General features: G+C 36.6%; 2 protein-coding genes across 14 annotated transcripts; both read right to left on the bottom strand.

Annotated features, from left to right (window-relative positions):
• LOC107625274 (urease accessory protein D) lies at nt 1,410-9,560 on the bottom strand. 13 transcript variants are annotated; one of them, XM_021115806.1, is made up of 9 exons: nt 9,305-9,560; nt 8,735-8,921; nt 8,226-8,291; nt 8,043-8,089; nt 7,823-7,867; nt 7,316-7,549; nt 5,762-5,844; nt 5,474-5,639; nt 1,410-1,801 (listed from the first exon to the last, which is right to left on the bottom strand). In XM_021115806.1, exons 3-9 carry the CDS (start codon nt 8,263-8,265, stop codon nt 1,688-1,690), a joined length of 729 nt encoding a protein of 242 aa, XP_020971465.1. In that variant the 5' UTR covers nt 8,266-8,291; nt 8,735-8,921; nt 9,305-9,560; the 3' UTR covers nt 1,410-1,687. The 13 variants fall into 13 exon arrangements, 12 of the variants coding, with proteins under 12 accessions (XP_020971465.1, XP_016183367.1, XP_020971463.1 ...); XM_016327881.2 differs by having other exon boundaries at nt 8,735-8,870; nt 9,323-9,560; XM_021115804.1 differs by having other exon boundaries at nt 8,043-8,117; nt 9,063-9,559.
• On the bottom strand, nt 16,227-18,246 carry LOC107627225. The gene is made up of 2 exons (XM_016330076.1): nt 17,201-18,246; nt 16,227-16,269 (listed from the first exon to the last, which is right to left on the bottom strand). The coding sequence occupies exons 1-2, from the start codon at nt 18,244-18,246 to the stop codon at nt 16,227-16,229; spliced, it is 1,089 nt and encodes a 362-aa protein (XP_016185562.1).

The following is a 21,568-nucleotide window of genomic DNA, read 5'->3' as shown; positions in this document are numbered from 1 at the left end:
TCCCCAGCATGTTGCCTTTAATGAGGTCACGTGCCGCTTGTCACGCGTACGCGTCGCCTTGAATCTTCCAAATCCTTATTTTCCATGAATTCTCCATCTTGCATGCTTTTCTCTGTACTCCTTTGATCCATTCTTTACCTCTTAACCCTGAAATCACTAACAAACATATCAAAGTATCGAGTAGAATCAAAGTGAATTAAATTTATCAATTTTAAAGCCTAAAAAAGCATGTTTTTTACCATTAAGCACAATTTAGGGAGAATTACAAGACCATGCTATTTTAGTGAATAAATGTGAGAAAAGTTTATAAAATTCTCTAAATTCAGCACAAGATAAACCCTAAAAATGGGATTTATCATTAAGCTGTGGACTTTATATGTGAATAATTGTGTGGGAACGCCCGTGTATATGGAATAGCTTCCAGGAGAAAGAGACACATGCTTCAGTTGGAGAATCAGTGCCTGCAAGAATTTGGAACCTTGCAGAGATTATGCCGCTGGAATGCCTTATCTTACTTGCGAGTCGGATTGCATCGGGTGCGGGTCGAAACCAACAAATGAGCTCATTACATGCGTTAAGAATAGACATGCATCATATTGTTTGCACATTCGCATTTGGTTATATTTGCTTGTATTACTTCTCTGTGATTGTGCTTCTCTGTGATTGTGCTGTTGACTTCTGTGTATTGGTTTAGATCTCTTGTGCTATTAGTTTACGGATGTATGGTGGTGAAATGTTGTGGTTGAGAAATGATTGTGACTGAAAAATGGTTAATATGACTAATTTTGTAATAAAAATTTTTTTTGAATTTAGAAATTTAAAAAAAAGTAATTAATTATCTAAAGTAAAACTAAAAGTATTTTTGTTTGTTGTGACTGAGAATCAATTATGTGGCTGAAAGATATTTAATATGTCAAATTTTGTGATTGAGATCTGTTTTGGGTTTAGGAATCTAAAGAAAGTAACTATTTATCTAAAATAAGATTAAAAAGTATTTCAAAGGGTTTGACGAAGAGGGTTTATTAAGCAAAGTTAATTATTTTCATGTCAGTCATTACTTTTACGGCATTCCTATTCCCTACTAAGAACGTGTGGTTTGTTTTCACTCCAAAATTTTCCACCCTTTCAGTGACACAAGTTCAAAGACTCAATACGAAACTGCAGACAATCAATTTAGAGATCTTTGATATGTGATTTTAATTAATAAAAACAAAATTTTTAGTTACTTTCTATAAAGTTGAAACGCAATATCGAACTAAAAACTCAATATTAAATATTAAATAAGAAAAATAGGTTAGTAACGCCTTACTTTTAATACGATCATGACATACTAGATGTTGGGTCATTACATCCTCAACAAGTGTTCTTTTTTCTTTTTTTTTGTTTTAAAATATTGTTTATTTCCAAAATAAAACTAAGGGTAAAATTGTCAGTTTAAATTGTGTATTTGACATGTTCTACATAACCAAACACAAATTTACACACCACAGTAATGTTATGTCATTGTCCACTATTTTCAAACACTATACACAAGCACATGTATGTTATGTCTTGTCTAATATCTTTGTCTTAATGCCCGTTTTAATGGATGTACAAACCAAACGGAGCCTAAAGGAAAATTCATAACAAGATATAACTCACGTTTAGTTTGGAAATTGAAACCGTTAACTTCAGAAAACAAATCACCTTAGTGGTAAGGTGGCACCCCAAGCAATGACTCCAAGGGAGCTAACTGCTCTTGGAGAAACTTATAAACCGATTCAGTTGTCATTGCAGCAACTCGAACAACAAGAATAGTTTTCTGCGCAAAAAATGAGGTTGAAAATGAAACAAATTATATAACCTAATTTATATAAATTATAACACAAAAAACCTAATTATTCTAAATCCTAAAACAAATTAAATGGTCAAACTTCATGTGTGGTCACAATGTACAATATTACTATTACCAAGTCGGCTCACAAGTCACTGAGTCAAAACATAATAAAGCTCAAGCTCAGTTTTCTTAAAAACAACAAGCTGAGATGTTCAGCTAATGCTTAGCTCATAAGCCCATGAACTCAGCTTATTGAACTGTTGATGACTTGAACTCGAGTTACCTCAACCACCCACTCAACTCACTTCTAATAGAGAAAACAGCAACTGCAAAAGCATGCCTGACTATGCTTGAAAGGGAATTAGTTTCCTTCTCCAATAATAATGGGAGGAATACCCTTTAGAGGGAAAAAAATAACAAAACAAATAAAAAAAATAAAAACATACAAAAATTAGACAATTGTAAATTGTAATATATAGAGTGTGCCAGAAATCAAGGACGGTAACGTATCAACTTGTGCAGCCAAAAATACACTTGCAGCTACCAAAAATATAGTCAAACTGACTAGTGTTTGAGAAGAAACTTTTGTCGGTTACTGAACGCTGAAGTGAGTAATACACAATAATACACTGTAAATCCTTGAAAAAATAACCATCCAAGAGGGAAAGGAAATATAAGAAAGTGTAAATGAAAACTTCTGCATTAATAGGTAATATTAAATACACAAAGATGTTAACTAGTGGAGGATTGAGACTGGTGCACAGTTACAGAAGAGCTCTTTGGAAAAACAAGGCCAAGGACCTGATGGTTCGACACCTAGACATTTTCAGGGTTATTAAGAGATATCATCTATTACCCTCCAAACAAACTATCAGAATTGGCTGAACCTAACTTATCCCAAAAGCTAGCTTAAGAGGTGATAGATGCCCCATCTTTAAAAATTCTCTAAAGATCATATCATTAACTGATGTGGAACTTGTAATACAAACATACCCCAAGTAGTAACCTGTCAGCCATTTTGCTAGTCTTCAAAAATAAAATAAAATAAATCACATTACATGTCGTTTGTTTGGCCTGAATTAGATAATAGAGAAAATTTAATTCAGAAAACTGAAATCCGCAGTACTCTAATTATAGCCAAACAAATTTTGGATGCACTTAAAAAACAGGCTAATCTACTTAAATATATATAAAAATACATATAAAGGGCTTTGAGAATGCTTACGAAGTATAAGTTGGGGATTTTATGATAAGGGTTTTCGAGGGGGAAAAAGACCTGAATCTAAGTGAAGAAGCTGCACGGCAAGAACTGTGATTATTAATGATGAGAAAAGAGCATGGTTTTGTGGGGAAAAAGGCAGTAAGAAATCTCCATTTTCGTTTAATTTTGTTGTGAAACTCCTAAAGTGACCTTCTAGGCACTAAGATTACAATCTATCTTTTGTAATTTGTGGATGACACAATTTTCTTAGAAAATGATGTGGAAAACTTAACCACCCTCTCTTGGGTTCAAGCTTTTGGGAAGACATCAACATGTCTAAAAGTGATAAAGCTTTTGTCATTTTGTACCACATGATCTACCAATAATATAATTTAGTAACAAACCTACCAAAATTATCCACAGAAGATAAAAATAATCACAAAAGATAGAAACCAAAACTACATAACAATGTAGGCAATTTTATGACTTAATTATCATTTCCAATTTTGTAATATCCGAGTGCTAATTCTAACCATGAAAGATGTAAACAACTGATGCCCATAAAAAATTGGATTAATTTGACAAAACTATCCAAAATACTACCTACTATGGTTAGTTTTGTCAAACTATCTCAATCTTTTATAGGTACAAGCAACAACAACAACAAAGTCTTGTCCCACTAGGTGGGATCGGCTACATAAATCAAACGACGCCATTGAGCTCTATCATGTATCATGTCAATAGAAAGACCGTTTACATGTAGATCTCGTTTGACCACCTCATGGATAGTCTTCTTAGGTCTTCCTCTACCTTTCGCCCATTGTCCATCTTCCATCTCATCCATCCTCCTGACTGGGTGTTCTGTCGGTCTTCTTCTCACATGTCCGAACCATCTGAGACGCGATTCTACCATTTTTTCCACAATAGATGCTACTCCAACTCTCTCTCTTATATCTTCATTCCTTATTCTATCCAATCGCGTATCATCACTTATCCATCTCAACATCTTTATCTCTGCCACACTTAGCTTATGTTCGTGCTCCCCTTTCGCCGCCCAACACTCTGTACCATAAAGCATAACCAGTCTGATAGCAGTGTGTTAGGGACTTGGGTATTATGGGTGCTCAAAGTCCCATATCGAGTAGTATGGGATGCTTGATGTTGTATATAAAGAGAGTGGTTCTTCCCCCTTAACAGCTAGCTTTTAAGGTGTGGTTTCCCACTTTCCTTAGATACTTAACAATGGTATCAGAGCGTGGTTGTTGGCACCATGGAAAGGGCTACCTATAGGCTGGATTAAGGTGAATACCGAATACTGATAGACCGTAGCAAAGTGGCTATCGTTGGGTCAGTGTCGATAGAGTGAAGCCGCCGTGGACGTTGGCTCTCAGGGCCGGTGTATTGTTAGGGACTTGGGTATTATGGGTGCTCAAAGTCCCACATCGAGTAGTATGGGATGCTTGATGTTGTATATAAGGAGAGTGGTTATTCCCCCTTAACAGCTAGCTTTTAAGGTGTGGTTTCCCACTTTTCTTAGATACCTAACATAGTGCGATAGAATTTACCTTTAAGTTTTAAAGGCACCTTTCTGTCATATATAAAACCAGACGCACTCCGCTATTTTGACCAACCTACTTGGATCCTATGATAAGTTGAGATCTTTTATAGGTAAGTTGAGATAATTCGATAAAATTACCCATTTTCGGGCTATTTTGGGTAGTTTGTTGAACTAGCCCAACCTTTGATGGGTAGCAAGTTAGTTTACACCTTTGATGGTTAAAATTGTTTGCAATCAAATCCTTCATGCTTAGAAATGGTAGTTTACTGGATTTTATATTTTATGGATATTTTTAGTTGTTTGTAACGATTCAGCAGTATAGTTGTTACTCTATTTACTTTCTGGGTTCTAATGCTAAATCCATAATTAATGATGGGAAGCACAGTTATAATAGAGAAAGAATGATTATTACTTGTAAAGATTGGATTGGGCCGAGATCATGAAGTTAGCTTTTATTGTTTTTCTTCCCCCTAGTTTCTATCCATTTGTAAAAGCTTTCAAGCCAAATATGCCCAAATTGGTTCTACACATACCCTACGCCTAAACAAATGTTAAATTAGATGCTATATACCCTAACATGACATTCTATTTATACCATATCATCAAGCATTATATCAAATACCAGTGCCAATAATACAAGCCAACGTCCCTAAGAACAACAAAACTGACATTCTATCATTTTAAGCAGTTAAAAACACAGAACGCATCTCTTTTAAATCCATTTTCTAACATTTTTTATCTTCATCCCTATAGAACTTCCTTTGAATTGACTACAAACTGTGAGCATGATCATAGTTAGATATCAGATTTAAACAAACTCATGTCAAAGTACACTTAAAACATTGAATCATATTTGTGTATTACAAGCATTATATTCATTAAATAATTCATAATTTACCTTAGTCCCAAAGACACTGCAAGAAGTCATCAAGCTTGGCTTGGAAATGAAATAACCAGCCTCATTTCTTTTGTGACTCAAGGCACCTGAAGGATGCTGCAATTGCTCAGACATAATTCCTTTTACCTTATCTTGCACCAGATTCTGCACAAACTGCAACTTTGGCCTGATAAACACATGCATGTAGTACACAAATTCATAATTTTGATTTTCTTTTATTTTGAAAAAAAAAAATGAAAGAAGGAGCGGATAAGCATGTCCATCAATAAGTCAAGAAAATTCATTCACCCCAGTAGTAGAATCATTGCAATCACTTGGTAGTCCTGCACAAGTTCATGTATGCAGCCAATTTTTTCTTTCTCTAATGACATCTGTATATCAAACAAACCATTTTAGTAGTGGGATGTAAGTATATAAGTCACAAAACTGGAAGATGACACAATTTTTTCCCAAATTTCTCAAAACTATATCTAAAATAGCATAGAAAGAATTTGTCATGTCCCAGGTTCCTCTGCATCCGCACTGCCAACCCAAATTGACGAATTCTTTCTGGTAACGCACCACAGTATCCATCTGTTTCCCATTAAATGCTCTTTTCCTCTGCTGATACTCCCTTGTATAGTCTTTGAACAAATTGCAAACAATTGCAGTTGATTTTGGATCTAGTTGGTGGCAATATTTCCACCATGGGTGTGCCCTATTGTTCGACACTGAAGGTTGAGTTTGTGGCACTTGGTTTGATATTGAAGTAGTAACGGGACTAGAGCATAAGCAAGAGAGAAGGAAATAAAAAATGAAGTGAAAGGAGAAGGGAAGCAAGAGATGGAAGTAAACAGGCAAAGGAGCCAAGAGAAGGAAGGAAAAAAATTAAGAGAACAGGCGAAAGATCTTTGGTACAGAACAGAGTGTGTTTCTTGTGTGTTGTTTAGTTTTTTTGGTGCTGTGAAGTATCTGAAGAATGAAAGATTATCTTAAACTTTATATATGAACAAATTAGGGTCGTCCTAGAATCCCAAAATGACAAAAAAAAACCCAAAAAAGGCACGCACATAACACTTGCAGCACAATTCTTCATTTTTCTCACAACTGAGGTTCTACGATTTCTGCGACAGAACGCGCCGCCAGGACCCGTCGTGGAACTCCTTGGACGCAAGCAAAAACCGTGACGCTACGCCTTCCCTAATGCCAAAATTGAAAAATCCGCTATGATATTGCATTATAGCGCCACAAGTCCACCATTTGACAAACATTGCTTCGAATACCAACATCCAAAACTTAGTAAGTTTTAAACAGGACCTTTTTCCCATAAAGAGGGAGGTACTAAAATCATTAAACTATGCATAAAAAATGATTGTATACCAAACGTGTTTAACAGTCGGGATAAATTATTTCCCTGTATTTTATGAACATAAAACAAAATAAATTATTGCCATCTGATAATTATGTTTCATTCAAATAGTTTAAGTGCTTGCATCAGAAGAAATTATTGCCATCAGAATTTGTTTATTAACGGGTACTGGGTTTAGCCCCCATCAAACCCGACAACAACAGTAGGGAAATGGGGCAAGGGGAAGATGTGACGCATGCAGTGCAACAAGTTAGACTTGCATAAGATTAGGAAAGCTATTTAAGTTGCATTATTATTATTGGGAATACCAATGAATTTCCAAAAGCCATACTCGGATAAAAGATAAAGTTTGCTACAGAGAGATCCCGTCGAAATATTGAAAGCTAAGACTTAAAAATAATTTTAACAGATTATACACCTAACAAAATCAAGCGATCAAGAAACACAATTTGTATTTGTAATAACCTTATCAAGGACAAGAAAATGTATGTTACCGTATCGAGAAACAATGGTTCACCACCCTCCAAGAATATATTATTGATGCTTCTATAAAGATCAAAATCCCATTTTTCTCCACTTTCATGTCGCCCACTGGTTATCCAATCAACAATGACCAGATTTGAGTTTGAAGACACATTAAATACTTGCTTCTGGTAGTATCTTGCAGTGGAGAAACATGTTACAGGATCTGGAATGATGGCTAAAAGTGCATTGCTTCCAACTCTTGCCTACTATATTGAACAAAATCTTAGAAGTGTGTTTCACAATAACATAAAAAGTAATAGTAGTAAAAATATGCTAAAACAAATTAAAAATGTAATCCATTATATCAGACCAAACCTCTGTATCAATAACATGACCATAAATATTGATTGACATCAAATATTGTAAAGTGAAACGCAATCATTATTAATCATTTCTTCTATTTCTATCTTATAAAATGACAACTCCCTAATAAATGCCAAGCATAGCTGCTAAACAGAAACACGCAATGCTGCTACCTCCAATATTTGTTTAGAGCACTTAGATCCCACTGATTTGTAGACCTAAACAAAGACAAAATATCTTTAGTTCTTAGCACTTAGGATAAACCAATTTAAAGAACAGTCAATCACTCCTACTAATCAAAGAGATAAACGGTCCAACTCATGAACATCTGAACGAGAAGCTACAATTAGCCAAAATAATGAAAATAGACAACAATGTAAAAAATGAGATCACCTTAGTGGAACCTTGCGTGGTTAACACCATTGTACAACAATCTCCCACTGAAAATTTGCATAAAATTTGATCACCCTACACCACAAACCCAAAGTCCAAATTTGTTGCAAAAGAAACAAGCATCTAACCAAAGTAGTTAAGAAATAGTACAACAAGCGACCAAACAAAATGGAAGGATCTTACCGATACAATTCCACCTCCATAATTGAGGGCATAAACCCATACAGCATCAGTTCTGGAAGAACCCACCTAGGCAAACCATGAAAAAATATTTTTGACAAATTAAGATTTTTGTCATGGTAACAATCACTACATAAAAGTCGGATTTAGAGAGGGAAAAAAAATAAAAATAAACGATTCCAGTATGTTTTTAGTTCTTCCAGAACTTTTGCTTTGATTTTAATCTATCTTTTCTCTTTTCCTATAACTGGGGATTTAGTCCCCATCACTTGTATTCGGAGTCAACTAATAATACAAATTTCAAATATTTCTATTGTTTATCTGCATGCTCTGAAGTAATTACAAGAATCAAACTCAAATTAAAGAAGAGAAGAGAATAGAAGGACCAAAATCATAGCAAAAGATTTAAACAGACTAGGGTCAAACTGACCTATATTTATATGGATTAAAAACATAAGAAAGAAAAAAAATTTAAAATCAACTTTAAAAGAAGATTAAAGAATTGTCAAAACCTTTTTGGGTATAATGAACTTGACGGGATATCTTGAGAAGCAGTGTACCACTGATGATCTGCCGCCGACCTTTTCAACTACAATTGAACCCATTTCCATTTCTTTGTCCTCCTGTTCGTTTCCCATTCTTCCTCTACTGTAATGTTAAGTATGAGTAATTAGACAATAAAAATGGGAGAAAAATGCCCTGCATTCAAAGTTCAAAGAATAGAAACCCAAAGATCAAAACCGATAGAAACCCTTAAAAGTACACAGAGGAAACACCCAAAGCATAAATGTTTGCTATAAATGTAGTGCAGGAACGAAAAACGTACTGCATTGTTCTTACACTTTTTCTATGTATTTAGTTTATGCAGCAAATTATAGAAGATATTAATCTCTTCTTTTCTTCCTTAAAGCTGTGTTTTTCAGTTAATCCATTTCAGAGGCCATTGACTAGGTTTGAGTCACCGAAACTGGGTTAGGGTCATAAAATTAACTCAGATTATCAACAATCAACAACAATCACAAAATTAACTCGTAAACATTATCTGAGATTATCAACAATCAACAACATTCATAAAAATTAACTCTGAAAAAAAAAAAAACTGAAGAAGCACTGGAGCAGCAAGCAGTGAGCGGGGAGCCGAGGAGTGCTTGCTGGAGAGATGGCGAGGGAGGAAGGTGAGGGACGGCGAGGTGAGCAGAGACCAGAGACCCGAGAGCAGCAAGCAGTGAGGGGACACGCGAGGTGATCGACGGCCAGGTGAGAAATGGGAGCCACGTGAGCTTGGTGTACTAGGAAATCGAACAGTCAAATGAGTATATTTAAACGGGACCCGCTACTGAATCGGTCGAATGACAGATTCAAATTATCGTTGTTTGTAATTAAACTAGTTTAAATAAATAATTAACAAAACTATTTAAATTGTTAATATAAATTTTTAAAATTCAAAATTAATAATTTAATATTAGTAAAGTAAAAAAATCCATTAAAATTTACTTTCAATACAATTATTAGTCAATTAATTTTGTTCCAAAATTACTCGTATAACTGTATTTAAATTCTATAACTATTGATCCGTACCTTATAGCTTAGACCGACGTTATACCTCAAATAGGCTAAGTCAAAATTCATTTGCGCCGAGTAAGAGAGATCCGCGCCATATCTCGACTCCCATCCTAGGAATCTCGGGATCTCAAGGAAAAACGCACTCGCTCAAGCATAAATAAGATACTGCGAGTGACCTACACATACAACGAATACAAACACACGACATAGCTCAAAAAGTCGCTATTATAATTAATTCTTGATCATGGATTGACTTAAGCATTGGAGTTCTTTTTGCAGGTTCTCCATATTGCTCGGACGAGGAAGGAACTTGCGGTGCAGCATACAGGAGAAGGACGTTATCAGCAATCTTCCAGTTTTAAAATGAAATCACTTTTCATATATTTTTACAAAAATTGGACAGCATTTTTCCTTAAAGTTGGACTTTGCCACCCTTTTCGAGTCCTAACCGAACCATTTTCAACCTCTTTTCAATCATTTCAAATCTCAATTCAATACCAAAAAAATCAAACCAAACAAATTCCAACATTTTTAAATTATCCCAACGTAATTCAGAAATTAAATTCATCAGAATAACTCAATTCCTGGCTGCATTTAATTCCTCCTAACCTCAAACTTTTCACAAATATCAATATAAATTCAATCGACAAGTAATCACGACATCAATTCACTTATCAAATACCAATTTAACCAATGAAAATTTACTAAAACCCTACCTCCGTACGAAATCAAACCAACGGGATTTTCGAAGAAGTTTTCTGACCGAGCTACTGAAGAAGAAAACGTTAGGAATCATCTGTGTCTCCTAAAACTCCAATTGGCCGAACTCGAGGGGAAGAGAGGCTACGTCACCGTTAACTTCTACTGGACAAAAGTAACGCCAACGTGTAGAGGAGGAAAATACGAACACTTTTACCGGATTAGATTTTTTAATGGAGTTACGGATTAGAAGAAATCGGAGAAAGAAGCTTCACAGTCCCATTGCCTCACGTTTCACTCTCTCTTGGCTTTTCTTTCTCTTGTTTTTCTTTCTTTTGGTTCGGTAGTTCCAGTAAGTAAATGAAGGATGATGATATGCTTAATGAAATAAAGGAATAGGTGTCACATTTTTATATATATATTAATATGTGCATAACCCACGTTTGGCTTTATTTCCTTTGGTTTCCTTATGGCATTCAGCCAAGAGAAGGAATCAAGGTGAATATATTAAATAATGATGCTAATTGAAAGATATTTGATGAGCTAAATAATATATATAAGGTTGAATAATATAAAATAATAGTAACATATATAAGATTAAATATATATGAGTTATTAATATAAATGACACAAAACTCACCGGCAAGTGGACCGGGTCGCATCAAGTAATAATAACTCACATGAGTGAGGTCGATCCCACAGGGATTGAAGGATTGAGCAATTTTAGTTTAGTGGTTGATTTAGTCAAGCGAATCAAGTATTGGTTGAGTGGTTTATAATTGACAGAAACTAAATTGCATGAATTGTAAAGAGAGAAGGAAGACTTGCAGTAAATTAAAGAGAACAGAAAATAAAAGTGCTGAATCTTAAAGAACAAGTAAATTTATTGCAGAAACTTAGATTGCAAGAAATGTAAATGACTGAATCTTAAATTGCAATAAATGTAAATTGCTTGAATTATAAAAGGGTTCAGGGAGCTGGGATTGCAGAAATTAAACAAGCAGAAGTAAATTGCAACAAACAGAAGAGCATAAGAGGAATTGAATTGAAATGGATCTCAAACAGAAAAGTAACAATGCTTGAAGAGTTTAAAAACAGAAAATGACTGATGCTTAGTTGCAGCAATTTAAAAGAAGGTTGAAGATCTCAGGAGTGGAAGAGACTAGAAAATAAGTCTAGATCTCAAATTCTTCCTTGATCCAACAAAAGCAATTGCAAAAGAAATAAAGAAAAGTAAATTGCAGAAAGAGTAGAAGATGAAGCAGTAAACAGAAATTGAAATTCAATTATGCAGAAAAGTAAACAAGAGATCCCAAGGTGAGATTGAAACAGAAGTTCTTCAATTCTCCACCCAAGATCCAAGATGAAAAGTAAAGGGTGCTCAAGCAAGAACAAGGAAGAAGAGAGATCAATTCTCCTTCCTAATTCTCCAAGATCCAAGTTCAAAGTAAAGAGCTCTCAAAATTACAAAAATGGAAATTCAAAGAAGCAAAAGAAAATTTCAAAGTAAGTAAAAAGCTCCTTTCTAGATCAAACTAACACCTATTTATACACTTCCTAAATTGGATCTAAGAATTTGGGTGGGCTCTAAAATTTGGTGAAGATTTGAATTTAATTGGATTTTTTATTGAATTTTCAGCCCATGGTACACCACCCAGGGGAAGGTTCGGCTCTTGGCAAGAGCTTTGGCCAAGAGCTTTGCTTCCCTTCCTTGTTTAAGTGCGCATGGTCCTTCCCTTGTGACAAGAGAACAAAGCTCTTTGCAAGAGCTTTTGAGCTCTTGGCAAGAGCTTTACTTGTCCTTGAGGTCCTTGGTTCAAGTCTTGGGTGGAGCACTTGTGGAGCTAATTTCCTTGGCACAAGAGGAGCGCCCAAAGTCTTGCTTCCTTGAGGTGCCCGGTTAAATCCTTGGAGAAGGAAGTTGCTGGCCATTTTCCTGGGCAAATGAGTGGCGCACAAAGCCTTGCTTCCTTGAGGAACATGGTTCGAATCCCATGGAGTGAAAACAAGCCAATTTTGGCTTATTTTTCTTGTAAAGTAGCGCTTTACTCTCTCCCTTTTGTCATGGGTTCAAGTCTTGGTGAGTGCATTAGTGAGCTTTTCTTTCTTGATTTTCTTCAAGGCATGCCCGAAAAAGCTCTCAGCAAGAGCTTTTAAGCTCTTGGCAAGAGCTTGGCTCTTGCTTCCTTCTTCCATGTGCTCTTGATAAAGCTCTTGGCAAGAGCTTGGCTTCTGATTCTTTGAAGGAAAGCTCTCCACAAGAGCTTTAAAGTTCTTGGCAAGAGCTTTATACCCTTGTTTCTTGAATGCATCCACGCTTCTCCTTCTTTGAGCCACGCTTCTCTTCCTTGTGCCACGCTTTCTTTCTTTGCTTAGATTATGCTCCTTAGGCTACGCTTTTCTTATTGTTTTCTTTTCCTCACCTACAAGTAATCAAAATAACCAATCAAAGTATCACAAAATTCACAAAGCTTAAAATTCATTTAAAACCAATTAATTTTAGTTTAAACTTCATGATTTTGCATCAATTAAAGGGTGGTTGATTGATTCAAAGAGATCATGCAATTCCATTCCAAATTGCTTACTTATAATGCAAGAAAGTGCATAAAACCTAATAAAAACAAAGAAAAAAAACTAGTAAAACTAGGCTAAGATGACTTGTCATCACAACACCAAACTTAAAACTTGCTTGTCCCCAAGCAAGCATTAAACACAAGAGAAGATAAAATGAAATAGAGTAGCATACATGTCCTTATTAAGCAGATAGTTGAACTAAGTTCATGGGATTTCATGAAGATCAATAGTAACTCATTTATTCTTTGCTGCTACATAAGATATGTTTCTTAAAAGATTCACTATGGTTGCTGCTACAATGCCTTACTTTTTGCTTACTCCCTTGCTAGCTTTTTCCTTCTTTCTTTTGCTTAGAGAGCTTATTACTTGTTGAAGGCTTGGTGGCAAATGTTGCAGTAGCCTTTGGCTTTATTGCACTCAACATTCCTTCACCACAGACACATGGCTCAATTTTTTTTTCCTAGGATCATTGATGCCCAGCATCTCTTTGGATAACTAAGTGTTTTGTAGCTAAGTTGCTCTTTATTGTGGACTTTCAGTTGGCAATCCCAAATCAGTTGATCTAAGTGGCCAAGTTTTGAAATACTCCTTAGAACTTACTTGTCCAAGCATATCCTAGTACACAAACACCACAGGCATATGTCCTAGGGTCCAAGCTATTAGTGTCTAGCCTTATTATTTGTTTCTTTGCCACTTTTTGGCTTTTTCTATTTCTTTTTATTTCTGTTTTGATTTATTTTCAAGGGGCTTTCATTAATTGAAGGATCATAACAGCAAACTAGCTTAGGCTTCAAAGAACATGTCATTATGCAGCATTTATTTTGTGAACTATCAATTGAATCAAACACATACCACCACTAACTTTCATTCTAACTTTTGCAACATTGAACAATTACTTTTCTAAATCAAACATCCTTCTTTCATTCAGACAGCATGGGGGACAAAACAAAATTTAAGCAAATGAAGGATAACAAGATTATAATGCAAGCAATCTATTAAAGCATTAAAATGTAAAACATAAAGGCATTAAAATGCAAACACAACAGCATTGAAGGCATGTCATGTTTCAGACATACATATTTCTTATTTCAGTAAAAGTAAAAAGAACTTCACCACCTCTATTTGTCAGGCATTTCCATTCTGCTGGATTCTCCCCTCTTCTTTTTCCTCTTCTTTTTTCTCTTCTTTGTATAATCTTGAGCTTCTTCACAAGGGCATCTTCTGTCCCAGACAGAGTCTAGCAGGCCCGAGAGTCCAACATCCTCCAATCTGTTTTACATACGTGCTGAGTATCTATCTGTTCTTGCTCTCTGCTAGTTCACTAATTCAGTGCACATCCCAAATGGTTTAATCTGTGGATTTATTGCTGGCATGCTGTGAGTTAAGTAATCCAGCTTGGCCTGGGTATCTTCATCATATTCTATCCTATCCACATGCCTACACTCTCCAATGGTATGATGTATGTTCTTCCATTGATACAAGTTGTGAGTGTACTCCCCATATTTGGCTTGAGTCAAGAACATTTTGTCGTAGGACTCTTTGAGATTTGTTGTTTGCTCTCTTTGCCCCTCAAGAATCTTTGTTTGAAATTCTTGTTGTTGGGCCATCATTTGTTGCTGCCAGCTCTCCTGTCTCTCCTCCATTTTGTGCTGCCAAGCTTCGTTTTGCTCCCTATCTCTCAAATATTGCTCTCGGTGCTCTAGATATTGCTCTTGTTGCCTTGAGTACTGTTCTTGTGCTCTTTCATTTTGTTGTGATATTTCCTCAAGAGCCCTCTGCAATTGACTTAAGTCTATGGCACCAAGAGTTTGCTCTCCTTCCCTTTGAGGTCTTCTTCTCCTTTGGGGTTCTTCTTCTTGCTCATCCTCTTCATTAATGCTTTCCATGCTTCTCTTTGTAATTCCCTTCCCCTTCTTTACTTTCTCCATGTCCTCATCTTCAAAGATCACTCCAGCTTTGTTGCAGAGCCTTAGGATGGTGCTTGGATGGCCAAGCCTACTTGAAGTGATTGTGCTTTCATCCATCTCTTGGATACTGTCGGCAATAAGTTGTGCCAGATTGATTTTTTCTCCATGTAGGATACAGTATACTAAGAGTGCACGCTTAATTATAACAGATGAGGTGTTCCCAGTGGGAAGTATGGATCTTTTTACTACCTCGTACCACCCCTTGGCTTCAGGGGTAAGATTCATTCTTTTCAAGTGGCTTGGAACTCCTTTTGAATCTCTTTCCCAGTCTGTGCCTTCCAAGCATATCCCCTGTAGGATCTCATCGGGATCATTCTCCCTTCGCAGTCTGGCTTCATAGCTGGGCTCTTCATAATTTAGGGTTCTCAATTTCAGGGCCCTTGTAATGGATGCTGGACTGAAATCCACTTCAACTCCTCTAACATAACTCTTGTAAGAGATACTGTCTTCGCTTTCTCTCACCGCGTTTGCATAGAATTCCCTGATCAGCACTGCACTAATGTCAGTGAGAGGATCGCATAGAAGCTCCCATCTTCTTTCCTTAGTGATTTGCTTCATTATGGGGTACTCCCCTTCCCTTAGCTCAAAGCCCATCTCATGAATAATAGCTTTGATTTCATGAGCCTGTGGTATCTTCCTTCATGAAATTGAGATCTGAATTTTCTTGCATCGTAGGCTGGAGGTTCTGTTACCATCGGTTCTTTTCCTAGTCTTCTCCTTGAACTTGATGAGGCCATGGGTTTAGAGAAAATAGAGAAGTAGGGATGGACTTGGGGATTGGTTGAGACACGGCTTTGTAATGCACAAGGGATGTAGAGAGGAATATTGCTATTGAATGGAGAATGGGACGTGTTTTGGGTGTACACACGATAGAGCAGAAGCTTATAAGTGTGAAGAAGGCTTGTAGGAATGTGTGATGCAAGAAATGTCCTACCTATTTATATGCAGGGTATTAAAATCTTGGATAAAGATCATACTTGAAGAAGGATTTGGTCCTGACTTATGAAGGGTGGAGATTGAGCTGAGCAGCATAGTAACTTCATGAGATGAACGGCTTGCATGTTCTCTTGAGGATTGACAAGGATTCTCCTCCCATTGGTTGCATGAGGTTCGTCCTCCAAGGTGGTTAGCATGCAGATTTTTGCTTTCCAAGGTAGGCACACCTCTCTAGACACATATGACCCTCCTTTTTTGGCCTTTTCTAGCCGTGTCTTCTTCTTGTCTTTGCCTCAACCTTCTTTGTCCTGGTTAAGTCAAAATGGTAAGCATTAGGATACAAATGTAGCATGGTGATGAAGTGGTGAGTGCTTTAGATTATTTATTATATTTCTTATTCATAAAGGATCAATTGTCTTTTTATTAGTGAACCAAGGTTTGGTGAACACCAAACTTGTCCCTTGCTACGGGATTAATGTAAAATGCAAGCAATTCATCACAATTGATACCTTCATTATAAGATATAGTTCATTTTCTATCATAAATTCCTGAAATGAAATAATGTATGATCCATCTATGCATGACTTTGATTCTGTGAACAAAAATGATTTTCTTCTAAAGATTTGTACATATGCAGACACCAAACTTAATGTTTGGTCATATACTTTATCGGAATGACTAAGTACATGGTTTAAGAATGCTTGAAAGGCTATTCTTGTGTGCTGTTAAGCACACCAAACTTAGACGTCTGGCATGTGTTTCAAAGCAGTGTATGCATCTGTCAAGTGTGTCCAATAGAGTTCAAAAATCATGCTAAAGTGATCATAGTTTATTGAATTTAAAACGAACAAGAATCTTAAATCATGGGTTGCCTCTCATGGAGCGCTCTTTTATTGTCATTAGCTTGACATTGGGCCCTCTTTTAGGGTGGTTGATGACTGTAATGTCTCAGCTTGTCCCCCCTCACTGTGAGCTTCTTCTTCGTTCCTTGATGCTCAATTTCGGCATGCTCAAGTGAGAGTATTTTGCAAATAGTTTAGTAGTCATTGACTTATTGGTTTGTCCCCAACTGTTGATAGATCAACTGTACTTCATCACCCTTGGAGAACCCCTCTGTTGGAATCTTTTTGTTCTTCCAACCCTTTTTAGTCTTGTTCTTATTTTTCTTCTTTCTCTTTGTTGATCTTTCTTCTTTGACAGTAGGCTTCACTTTGAGATTTTTTTTTCTTAATTGCTAACACTTCACTGTCTTCTTGAATTTCTTCATCACTCTGCACAATCTCTTTCTCTTTTTCAATGAGCTGTGTTTCTGGAAATACATTCAGGGTAACGCTTTCATCATGCATTCTGAGGGTTAACTCTTCTTGTTCTACGTCTATAATGGCTCTAGCAGTGGCTAAAAATGGTCTTCCCAGTATAATGGAATCACCTTCATCCTCATCTGAGTCTAAGACCACAAAATCTCCAGGGAATATGAATTTGTCTACCTTGACTAGAAGGTTCTCAATCACACCCCTGGGACATATCACTGACTTGTCCACCAGTTCTAAAGACATCTGTACTGGTTTCACTTCTTCTATGCACAACTTTTTCACTAGAGAGGAAGGCATCAGATTGATACTAGCTCCTAAGTCACACATTGCCTTGTTGATGGTCATATTACCAATGGCACAAGGTAGAAAGAAGCTTCCAGGATCTTCAAGTTTAGGGGGAAGTCCTTTCTGGATTAATGCTCTGCATTCTTCAGTGAGCAGTATAGTTTCATTCCCTTGCCAACTTCTCTTCTTGTTGATAAGTTCTTTTAAGAACTTTGCATACAGGGGCATCTGTTCCAATGCTTTGGCCAGTGGAATGTTTATCTCTAATTTCTTGAAGACTTCAAGAAATTTAGGGAAGTATTGATCCTTAGTCTCTTTGCTGAACCTTTGAGGATATGGCAATGGAGGTGTGGGATTCACTCCCTGCCTTTGGTCCTTGGGTGATTCTTTCATTGCTTCTTTCCCTTTTCTTGATATTTGTGGCTGGCCTTCCTTTTCTTGAGCCTGATCTTGAGTTTGCTTGCTTGCTGTTACATCCTCATCATTGGCTTTCTCTTCTTCAGCTTGTTTCTTGTCACTTTCCCTTGACTTCTTGGTTACTTCTTCATTCTTTACCAAGATCTTTCCACTCCTTAGTTGTATAGCTTTGCATTCCTCCTTTGGATTAGGGATGGTATCGCTTGGTAGTAAGCTTGATGGTCTTTCCATGGCAATTTGCTTGGAGATCTGTCCAATCTGCCTGTCCATATTTTTCATGGATGCTTCCTGGTTCTTTGTTGTCATCTCTTGGTGCTTCATCATTTTATCCATTAAGAGCTCCAAGTTGGTGATCCTCTGAGAGTCTTGTGAGATTGGTTGGTTGTGGGGTGTTGAGGGTTGAGGATAAGTGTTTTGGTTGATGGTTTGGTTATTGGATGGATGATGGTTAGAGTTGGGATAAGTATTTTGTGGTTTTCTGTATGTGTTTTGGTTATTGGTTTGCTAGTTGTTGTGGTTAGTGTTTTTCCAATTGTTTTGGTTTGAGTTCCTTTGCTGTTGAGTTTGATTGTGGTTGTCTCCCGATCTGAGGTTTGGGTGGTTCTTCCAGGATGGGTTATAAGTATCACCATAAACTTCATTTGATCCAAAATTTTGGTTGTGCATATACTGGACTTGTTCCTGCTGTAGGTCCTCTTGAATTTCTTCATTTGTCCCCCATGTGGTTGATGGTTGGCTTGTGGTTACTGCTGCAACTTGAAGGCTATCAATCCTCTTGGCCATTTGCTCAAATTTTTGTTGAATTTGCTGCTGCATCATTTTATTTTGAGCTAGGATTGAGTCCATGATGGTGTTTTTGTGGAAAAATGAATTTTCCAAAACACCTAAAACTCACCGGCAAGTGTACCGGGTCATATCAAGTAGTAAAACTCACTTAGAGTGAGGTCGATCCCACAGGGATTGATAGATCAAGCAACTTTAGTGGGTGATTAGTTTAGTCAAGCTAACATTGAGTGATTTGAGTGACAATTGAAACAACAGAAAGTAAATGACAAGAGGAATTAAAGTGCGGAATGTAAATTGGCAAGAAACTTAAAGAGCAAGAAATGTAAATTGCAAGAATCTTAAATGACAAGAAATGTAAATTGCATGAAATATAAAGGGGAGTGGGTGCTGGAAATTAAAATTTAACAGGAAAGTGTAAATAGCAATCAAATAGAGAAGTAAAAGGTGCAAAATCATGCAACAGATCTAAACAGAAAAGGGAAATTGCTTGAAGAATTCAAAACAGAAAAGCAGTGCTTAATTTGCAGCAATTTAAAAGTGGTTCAAGATCTCAGGAGTGGAAGAGACTAGAAAACAAGTCTAGATCTCAAATCCTTCCTTGATCCAACAAGAACAATTGCAAAATGAAAATATAAAAGTAAATTGCAGAAGAAAAGAAAGATGAAAGCAATCAAGGAAACTCAGATTTTATGCAGAAGAGGAACAAGAGATTTCAGATCAAGTGAAACAGAATTTCTTCAATTCTTGATCCAAAATTTAAAACAGAATGGAAAACTCAAGAGAGAGAGAGCAAAATGAAAACTAAAGAGTGCAAAACTCCCTATTGGAGCTAGCCTCCATACAATTGAGCTCTTTAACAAAGATGAAAATGATGCCTTATATAGGCTTTACAAAATGAAAATGAAAATGAAATGAAAGACAAATTACAATTAAATGAAATTCCTAATCTAATTGATCCTTGGGCCTTTGAGTGATGATAATGGGCTTAGCTTGCTTTGGATTTGAGAAAGAGTGGGTCTGGATGGCCTTGGTTCAATTGATGAAGAATTGTGTTCTGTGAGAATTTTAATTGAATTTTGCGCGCTTATCTTCCTTGGACCGTGTCAAATGTTGCGCGCTCCTTCCTTGGTCCGTGTCAAATGGTTGTGGGATGCACCATGAGTAGTGCTCAGCTCTCCAAGTGAGCTGAGCATCGGTACTTCCAAGGGAAGGTCCCAAGTTCAAACCTTGGTGGAGGCATTCTTGTGAGCCTTTTCCTTGCATTTTCTTGAGTGGGAGCCCGATAAAGCTCAGCTCACAAAGTGAACTGAGCGCTCCTTGCTTGCTTTCCTTGTTTTCCTTGTGTTTCCCCCTTCGAACCTTGGTGGAAGCATTGGCTGATTTTTTTTGCTTATTTTTGGCCCTTAAAGATGCCTTTCACTCGTACCTCAATTTCATGCCAAATATGGATTGCCATACATCGTTGGAAAGCTCTAAATGTCAGCTTTCCAACGCAACTAGAAGCACATCAATCGGACATCTGTAGCTCAAGTTATAGCCCTTTGAAGGAGGCATGGTCATGCTATGAGCGCCCAGATTTTAACTTAGCCAAAATTTTGCTTTCCAAGCTCATTTTGCACTCTTGTAGCGCTCTGCTCACCTTGTGAGCTGAGCTTTGTGCTGATTGCCTATTTTTCTTTTATTTGGTCATGGGCCACGCTTTTAAAAGCGTGGCCTAAGGCTCCAAAGTGTGCTCCAACTTCAAAGTGTACCCCAAAGCTCTTTTTTTCTCCTTTTTAGCTTATTTTGTGCTTCTTTGCTTCTTTTTCTTCTTATTTCCTACAAGATTTATAAAATTAAAAGATCAAAGAAATATACCAATTAAGCACAAAAGCATTCAATTTTTAAGCACAAATCATCAATTTCTTGTATGAAAAAGCATAGAAAAACATGACATGGTGACATGTCATCACAACACCAAACTTAAATCTTGTTTGTCCCCAAGCAAGAAAAGAATCATGCATTAAAGATTGACAATCCAAGGTAAGAAGAATAGCAACTCAATGTTCATGGTAAGCTAGTTTTCTAAGCATGCTACAATCACAAAAGAAATGTAAATGATTGATGCTTCCATCTAGCTCAATTTATGAAATCTTTCTCTTATATTTCTTCCTTGAAACAAGCTTTTGATTTTCTTATTTAGCTTCTCCTTTTGGGTGCTTTGCCCCATGAGTTGATAACAAAGCTACGACTTCTAAATGCTTTGTTTTCAAGTATTACCACTTGATACATAGGCACCACAAGCATTTGATTAGAGGACTTCATTAAGCACATTTTTCTTTCTTTTCTTGACTCTCTAATCATTGATGCTCAGAGCCTTGAGCTTTGAGGGAGTGCTTTTGCACTTTGAGCCTAACCTTGACTTCTAAGTGTTTTGTTTTCAAGCATTTGGCTTGATACATAAACACCACAAGTACTTAACAAATAAATTGCCATTGGTACTCAGAGCCTTCAGCTTTCTCATTCTTTTCCTTTTTCTTTTCTTGCTTTAATTGTATTTGCTTCTTCAAGGTTTTCATGATTTTCAAGAGATTTCACAAAATGTCCTAGATGAAAACTTCAATTAAATGAAATCCAATGCAATTGAGCAACAATTAATCATACTAGCTTTCCAATGCTTGTATGCACATGCTAAAACCTTCTTTAATGCCTTGTTTGTTTATGATCATGACACTTTACCGCTTTAAGCTTTACAAAACTCAAGTTGGTAGTCATAATGCATGGCAACATGTTACAAATCAGTATTCAAGCTATGCTTATTCATACC

This window comes from Arachis ipaensis, chromosome B02 (genome assembly GCF_000816755.2).
Source record: "Arachis ipaensis cultivar K30076 chromosome B02, Araip1.1, whole genome shotgun sequence".
Classification (NCBI taxonomy): domain Eukaryota; kingdom Viridiplantae; phylum Streptophyta; class Magnoliopsida; order Fabales; family Fabaceae; genus Arachis; species Arachis ipaensis.
This window is presented reverse-complemented; position numbering and strand designations above follow the sequence as displayed.